Source organism: Sinocyclocheilus anshuiensis, unplaced genomic scaffold (genome assembly GCF_001515605.1).
Source record: "Sinocyclocheilus anshuiensis isolate Anshui unplaced genomic scaffold, SAMN03320099.WGS_v1.1 scaffold1891, whole genome shotgun sequence".
NCBI lineage: Eukaryota > Metazoa > Chordata > Actinopteri > Cypriniformes > Cyprinidae > Sinocyclocheilus > Sinocyclocheilus anshuiensis.
In genome coordinates this window covers 479,790-488,342 of record NW_015549560.1, presented here as the reverse complement: position 1 = coordinate 488,342, position 8,553 = coordinate 479,790, and the positions used below count along the sequence as shown (strand labels likewise).

Below are 8,553 nucleotides of genomic sequence, written 5' to 3'. Positions count from 1 at the left end.
TGTGAGTGCTGAGTGGAGGGTAGTGGCGATGGCGTCATCGGTCGAGCGGTTGGACCGATATGCAAACTGGAAGGGGTCCAGGGAGGGGGGGAGGGCAGACTTGATATGGTGCATGACTAGCCGTTCAAAGCACTTCATGAGGATGGGGGTAAGTGCAACTGGACGGTAGTCATTGAATATTAGCAGTACCATTACAATTTTCACTCCTGTCTGTGTTTGTGCCATTGTGCAATTCTAGTTGTTTATTTTTATTGTATCTGGCCATGTTATTGTTAAATGGAATTTTAATCAATTGTTAAATGAAATATTTTTTTATATTGAAATAAAATGAAATTAGTTTATTAATTTGTCAGTCATATTCTAATGAATTAGGCCCTTATTATATGTCCTTGGCTGAACTTTACCATAGTCTAATATTACATTAACATTAAAATTATAATAATAATTTAAAATAGGAATGCTTATCAAAACTGAAATAAAGAACACAAAACATAACTTTTTCTACATCAACTAAATCCATAAAGTCAGTCCTGTCACAGGAAATTATGTTATAAAAATTTAATATTTGAGGAAATATTGATGAATTAATCTCTGTAACTGTGTAGATGAACGTTGGAGTATATATCCACTACCTATGTAAAGGCAACTATATGAGTGCCTGGCGGGGTATTCTGTGATTTTGTGTACTACAGTTGACCGAAAAGTTGCTTATATTCCTTATAGAAATTACAAAACCATGTTAGATACAATCAGGGACATGTGACCAATAAGAAAATGCATCAAAGAAATTCATTAGGAAACCATTCTGACATATACAAATTTGTCTGTGACAGGGCCTGACATTTTAGGGGTGAAATGTGTATAAAAATGTATTTATTTCATTTTTTTTTTTTTTACTCCCAGAGTGCATGAATAAATTATGCAATTGCTTTGTTTTACTGTTGTTGTTTTTTTATTAGTCAATTTTAGTTGCTGTCTTGTGTCAGTAGTAGCACAACAGAAAGAGCAAATAAAATGGTTATTGTTATACTTAATAAAATAAATACAATTTAATTATTACCATTGTTGTGTTTGGTGTGCTGAATGTTGAAGTTTGTGTGTGACACTGTATGGACCATGTGAGTATGGTCGATTACAAGATATTGCCACAAATATAAAAATATATAAACCCAAATAAAAGCGTCACAAAATGTTTATGAAAAACAATACAATTGTAAAAGATCTCTAATCAACATGAAACATATGCTAGTAAAAAAATATATACTTTCTAAAAGTAACATATTTATTACTTCCTTTTCTTTTGATACCAAATAACATTGCATTGCATTATATGTTGCATTATTGCATCAATCGGAAGAGAATTATAACAATATAAAGGAAGTTCCAAGTGCCCAACCAAAAAGAGCACTAATCACTATAATGGTGAGATCACACAAAAACGTTTTTAGGAACATTTACATTTACAGTCAGCTTATGTGATGTTCTCTCAAAGTTTTCAGTTGTATTAACAATTCAACATTCAAGATGACTTTGGGAAAGTGAATGCAACTAGAGAAAGAGAACTGCAGAAATGGAGGAAATGAGTGAAAAGTCTATTAAGAACTGCGCCGCCTCAAAAACTCTTTTTTTCTTCTTCTTCTTCTTCTTCTTCTTCTGTTGTTTTGTTGTACATTAGCAACATATTAGTGTACTGCTGCCTCTCACTAGTGTATTAATGTCATTGGTTACTTTGCGGCTACTTGAATATTTTAAGCGAGCATCACTCAAAACAATAAGTAAATTGTTTTATTTGCCATGAAATTAGCTGTAACTTAATAAAACCCAGCAAGTATAACAACTAAGTAAAGAAAACTAATTATATCTAAGTAAGGTAAACTATTGGATTTTACAGTGTAGGTGCAAAATGCCACCCCTAGTCTACGTGACAGTGGGACAAAGTGGCACTTTCATATTTTAAGATTTTGTATTGTTTTTATGAACACTCAGCCTTTTTATTTAATTTTAAAAAGAGGATTGCAATTTTTTATACTAAACTTTGCTTTTGTGAAATAACTAACAATTCAATCAGCGACGTCTTCTGTAGCCTACATAATTGTACTAGTAGGCCTAAGTGACATTTATGTGAAATTTATACTTTTTGAGGATTTTCAGAGAGGTTTGAGTCATGCAAAACAGCATTAAAATAGATATAAAAGGACTGATCTACTGATAAACAGCACAACACTGTTTATATAACTCAAAATTAATACTTTATATTTACATTAATAGAATCTAGGTCAGACAGGACAGTTGATCTCACTTTCCAGAAAAAAAAAATATATATTTACAACATGTTGAGTGTGAAGAACCATTTTAAAGTCTAAAGAACCTTTCTGTGCAACAAAAAACCTTTTGTGCAATGGAAAGGTTATTTGAATATTAAAGGTTCTTCATTGAACCATACACCCTGCCAAATAACCGTTTAAGAGCCTTTATTTTTAAGAGTGTACTTTACATCACTGAATGGAAGAGCAGATTAAAGGCTATAATGCACTTCACCACTTTTAAAAACTAAACATATCTTTAAAACGCCAGGCATCATACACTTACCGACTTCATAAATAGTCACGGAGGAAAAGAGCCATCATACACTAAACGACTGAGGATCACACACTTCCAGACTTTAATGTTGTTCTGATCTATGGTTAAAATAAATAAATAAAATAAAAAAATTGTATTATAAGAATAATAACAATGCAGTCATAATAACAGACAGTGGCGTGCACGGGGGTGGGGGGAGAGGGTCCTGCCTCTCCGGAGGTCTGTGTAGGCTACGCAACTGATAACAGACATGTTTTGGTTTCATAAAAAGTTCAGAGTGTCTGCAAACTTACCTTTAGTCCACTTACATAAACTAATGAATAAAGTCTCCAATATAATTCAAAATTTTGCATCAAGGACGTCATCTTTTGTTTTGTTTTTTCAATGAGGCAGATGTGGCTGTATCAAATTTATGGATATGTGCTGGGAGATGTGCTGTCAAAAGACTGATTCAGCTTGATGCAATAAATGTAAATAGCCAATAACCTCTACAAGAAGTTGTGTGATTATCATGAACAAACATTTACTCCGCATAGCATCAACCTAGATACATGTACTCTAAATGAATGTCTAGGAAAGTATTTTACTTGGTAAACTGGTTGCAAATTTGTGCGAACTCATTCCAACATTTTTGTACAATCTGCTCACTGCTTGGCCATTATGTTTAGCGGTGGCGTTTTTGTCAGATAGTACAAATGAATGTAAAATCGCACATTTATATGACACAAATTCTCATGAGGTATCAACCTTGAATGCTATCTAACATATATATATATACACACACAAACACACACACACACACACACACGCATACACAATTATATAATTATATTATTATTTATTGATGATTTGTTAAAATGATTTAATTGTAATTCAGATAGTCTGAAATCATCTTTGATTTGACAGGCTACCAACTCCACTCCACTATTCACTCTAATAAAAGACTAAGGTATTCCCAAATAGAGCTTTATTTATGTATGTATTTATTATGAATTCATATTTGGTTTGTTGTCTACACTGGTTCAAGCCATGGAGGATGGACTCACCCTGGTGTTTTAGTTCCCACGCAAGTGTTCTTCTTAAGAGCTGGGTTTTAATTTTCCCTTCTTTCTGGGTTATTTTTGTGCATTGTTATGGGTAACTATATGGGTAAACAAAACAAAAAAACACAAAAAAAACAACAACTTCAAAAAGTGCTGTGGGCAACAAGTATTTGGTAATGATTCATCAAGAAGATGTGAAATTCATGGTCCATTTAACATATGCCTATAGAACACTTAAGAAAGCACTACACTTTGAAACTGTTATAACTATGCAGAGACTGAGATCTCCAAGTGTGTGACCTGAAGCAATCCTCGAATATTTTACTTGTTTTTGTATCTGATTGTCTATCTATTTAATAAAAAGGATTTTGAAAAATATAATTAAATTATGTAAAGAGAAAAATAAGTGCTATCAAGTACATTGCAATCGCAATAAACAAATGCATACATAAAAGAATAAAGAAATCAACGATTTTACTACAGTAAATAATTTCGGTCAATGATGTATTCAGAGTTACAGTTTGCCATTGGGTTAGTCCATATTTGACCCAAAGTTGGGTTGAAACAACCCAGCATTTTTTAGAGCGTAGACACCAGTTCGCATCTGCATTGTTAAATGCATGTTTTTTTTGCTTAGTATTTGAATAATAACTGGACATTTCCGTTCGCAGAGAAAAGAATCAACACGTAGGGCCTTTCACTTATGCGGGACAGGAAATAATTTATATATTATCTAGTTTCGAAGTTGTAACGCTACAGACTTTGCAGAACAGACAATAATCATTCCCATTCAACATCAAGAAAAGGGGGAGTTTATGAGAGGGTTAAAGGAATGAGAGAACTGTTGTTAGCACTGCTATAGGCCTATCAAGGAAGAAGGACTCCCTGTTATCTGTGAATGGGTTTGCCTTCTTTTCCAGGATAGATATAGCACGAATTTTTAATTCGTTTTTCTTTGAGAGACAACAATGCTGCGTTTGAAAGTGGGACACAATTTGGGTTTTGTGAGGGATTCCTTTCTCCTCTTGCGGGCCCAGCTGTCCATATGGAATAGAACGTGTACAACAAGCACCATAATGGAAACAACTGACAGGCGCTACAAAACAAAACAAAACAAGGATATATCTCCCTGACTCATCCAGATAAAGGACCTGAATAGCACCAAGAAATGCGGACTTTCTCCCTCTCTCCGCCCGGAATTACACTCCCCCTGTTCACACCTCTAACATTCACAACAACCGACCCTAAGCTTTGTGAGGTTTTGTGTCATGTACTGTATATTGTGCTAATATAGACTGCTCAAAACTGCTTCGCCACATTGTTGACCATCAGTCCAACGCTACTGTGACCACGATTTTTTTTCCCCTGAGCGAAGCTACACAATCGCAGTCTGAGAGCTAATCGAAACAAAAAAAAAAAAGTAGTAAAAACTTTGGAAACGTTTTCTGGCAGATATTTTATGTCTCTCTCTCTGGAATGGCATACTGAAGAAACTCTAAGTATAGCGTCACAAATGAGTTCTTATAGTCCACAACAGGTGCAAGACAATTCTGTCATTTTCACACCGCCGCCTTCTTACGAAACGGTTTTACAATAACTATCAGAATATTAGGCAAATATTATATAGAATTCTTAATAAATAAATAAATAAACAAATAAAATATTAAAAAGTCACAATCTTGATTGAATCAAACCAACTGTAGTATACGGGGGAAATAGGCTATCGCTTAAGATTAATTCGGCAAATAATTAGCACGGCGTTTCTATTCAACCGTTTGTGTAATGAAAGCCAGTTTTACTCTCACATCTGCTGTAAAATATATTTGAAAAACGGATTTTGCACTGAACCATGGTATTTACCCAAGACGCTAATATAGCCTACGATAATCCTCACCGGGAAACGAACCAAAAAGAGAGCTGTTGTCGACTTGCCTATTTAAAAAAACATAAAAATAAAAAATCCCTATAGTAGTTTTGACTTTTATTTCTTAGCTGACATCGATGTGTAAAAAATGTTCTGACCTGTATACGGCCGCGGTATCAATTCAAGGAAAAAACTTTTTTGATACACAACATATTTGTTTAGTTGACAATAAAATATGTAATTGCCTTGCAAATAGTAAAATCACATAATATTACAATAACAAAACTTTGTCACGTGTGTTTTCTCTCTTAAATGTGCCGTTTTAACACCCGAAATGTCAGCCGCGGAGTCTGAAAAGGAGAGAACGTTTGAATGAAAAGCTGCTTAGCTGAAGAAGCCCTCTTATATTAAGTGAGTGGATTTTTATCCCCATTTCTCAAGTGACTTTAGCCTTCTTATTGCTGAAGTGTTCGTACAGATAAATTCGGAAAACTGAAGCCAATTGTGTTGCTGATGAAGTGACAGGGAGAGCGACAAGCTGTCCAAAGCAACATTTGTGCAAACATAAAAGCTTTATAAATTTGCATAATTATATTAGTTGTATTTATTCGTTCTATTGGTTTATTATAAAGTATTTATATTAATGTGAGATGGCGAAGAAACGATCCATATTTTGCAAAGGAGTCCGAAATCACTGAGACCAAACTCGAAACAAATCGGAATTTCTGAAACACATCATTTTATTAAAAGTCTTAATAAAAAGAATTGTAGATCTCCCTCGCCAGCGCGCGGTGTTACTGAAATTAACATGAGGGATATTTATCGACAACTGATGTTCCATTTTCCCTAAATATCGGATAATATTTAGGCTATAACTTAATGAGCGGTCAAACATAATATTGCAAACAGTTATCACAAAATATTTACATAGAAAACAAACCAATGTGATAAGCTAAAGATTGCCAATGTTTATTCATGGCCATAAATATATTCGGTCCATTGTAAAAGAAAGAAATACAATTTTCTATAATCATAAAGTGGTTTTGCACGTGCTTATAACACGAAGGACAAAAGGAAAACATTTCTACAACACACAAACATACTTTACAAAATTTCACAAGAGCTTTAACATTCTTAAATTTGGGGAGAGGCTTGACCCGGTTTTCTTAACGAAAACATGTAAACATGGCGCACACGTCAATCCCCAAAATAAACTGGTGAGAAAGGGTCAAGCTGCAAAAATAAAAAGTCGTGTATTTTTGTTTGGAAAGCTCCCTACCACGGTCTTTAAAATGCAGCCCTGCATTTGCAAGTCAATATTTGTTCACCAAGTCCACTGTTGCGTTTGCACCAAGTGATGTGCTGTTGGGAAGTGTGGTGTGGTGGCGGCGCTGTAATGCGCGTTATATTGCATGTGCTGGAGAGACTGGGCGCTATACGCGGAGAACGGAATTCCAGCCTGAAAAGTAGCTGCCAAGTCCTGAGCTTTTAGCGTATGGCAGGGCTTGCCATCTCTGACTAACACAGGTACGGCCACCCGCCTAGGAGAAGGGAGATGGGTCATTTCCATACCTTTCTCCGCCCTGGCTCGCTTCATTTTGTATCGATGGTTCTGGAACCAGATTTTCACTTGGGTTGGAGTCAGGCGGATCAAACTGGCGAGATGCTCCCGCTCCGGGGCTGACAGATACCTCTGTTGCCTAAACCGGCGCTCGAGTTCGTAAGTTTGTGCCTTGGAAAAGAGCACCCTCCTTTTGCGCTTCTTACCGGAGTCGCTGCCGTTGCTCGAAGTTTCCTTGTCGTTGTCCGGCGATTCATCAGCTGAAGGTTCCGGGGATTTTGCAGATGAGTCTTGAGAGTTTGCGGATAGGCCGTGTACTAGTTAAGAAAAATAAAAATACTACAGTTAATTCCACATCAAATAAAATTTAATTGTAAATTGCAACAAAGTGTGAAGTAGGCTAAGTGTGTTTTTGGTGACATTTCTTTGTATTCATTTTTAGTTACACAAACGAACTAATATTTGTCAAAGGACATTAAATTAGGTCAGGCGGACTAATAAACACTGCAATTCAACAATCTGTTTTTGCAGATCTGTTCATATAATTAACATGTTTTTCATTTTAAAAGGCCCTAATTATCATAGGGCTTGTGACCCAAACGAAACGATGATTTTGCCGTATAGCCGATTAAACAGTTACTGATTAACAAAGAGGAAAATGTAAGCCAAAACTATCAGTCAGTAAAGCTTCCAGAAACTGTCTGGGGAATTTAAACAGGATTTATGAAACAAAAAAAAATGTAGTGTTGATAACTAATTTAACCTCGATCCAGAAGCATATATTAGCTTACGCCTTTAGACAGGCGCAACAGTCGGAATCTACAGATGAACATTTGTCTACGACAGTGTCAAAGACAATGATTTTGTGGAATGATTTCAGCTGTGCAAAATCAAATATGTGTGATAGATGATCAGTATAAAAATAGTGCTTTTTTTTTAGAATCGAAAAGAGTTTCAACTTGTGTGAATTCTATACGTACATGAGTACTGGATGCTGTCCGTAGTTGCGAGCCATCTGGTATAAGGATTGCCGCTATTATCATAAAACGGATTCTTTAAAGGCAGGTTTTGAACATTCTCTAAAGGACGTTGCACTAGCACTCCAGGCGTTTTAGTCGCCTCAGAACCTTCCGTATCTTCCTCAGTCCCGGTGATAGATCCTTCTTCATCGTTAGTATCAGGGAGGTCCAAAATGTCCTTTACTGAAAAGCCCGTCTTTGTGTTGGTCAACGACATGTTCTGGGGCATTTGATGCAGTAAAGTTGCTGCACCAGTTTGGCAATCCTCTGTTTAAAAACACAAAACACAGATGATTTAATGAATACCGGATCAGTGCCGCTTCAGCGCGAAGTAAACTGAAGTCGACGCATGAGGCTCGATCGGTAACCGTTGCTTGAGAAAAATCAGTTCTGTAAGTCCAGGAAGAATGCCAAAGTGACTGAAGTGGTATATCTAGCTCATGGATGTTGCGCTACTGCTGGGTGTTAGTGGGGAATAAGCCATTA

General features: G+C 35.9%; 1 protein-coding gene across 1 annotated transcript; it reads right to left on the bottom strand.

Moving 5' to 3' along the window:
• Window positions 1-6,265: 6,265 nt before the first annotated feature.
• Window positions 6,266-8,296, bottom strand: LOC107657153 (homeobox protein Nkx-2.2a). Its single transcript, XM_016445181.1, has 2 exons — window positions 8,029-8,296; window positions 6,266-7,365 (listed from the first exon to the last, which is right to left on the bottom strand). The coding sequence occupies exons 1-2, from the start codon at window positions 8,294-8,296 to the stop codon at window positions 6,812-6,814; spliced, it is 822 nt and encodes a 273-aa protein (XP_016300667.1). The 3' UTR covers window positions 6,266-6,811.
• Between the last annotated feature and the right edge of the window lie 257 nt (window positions 8,297-8,553).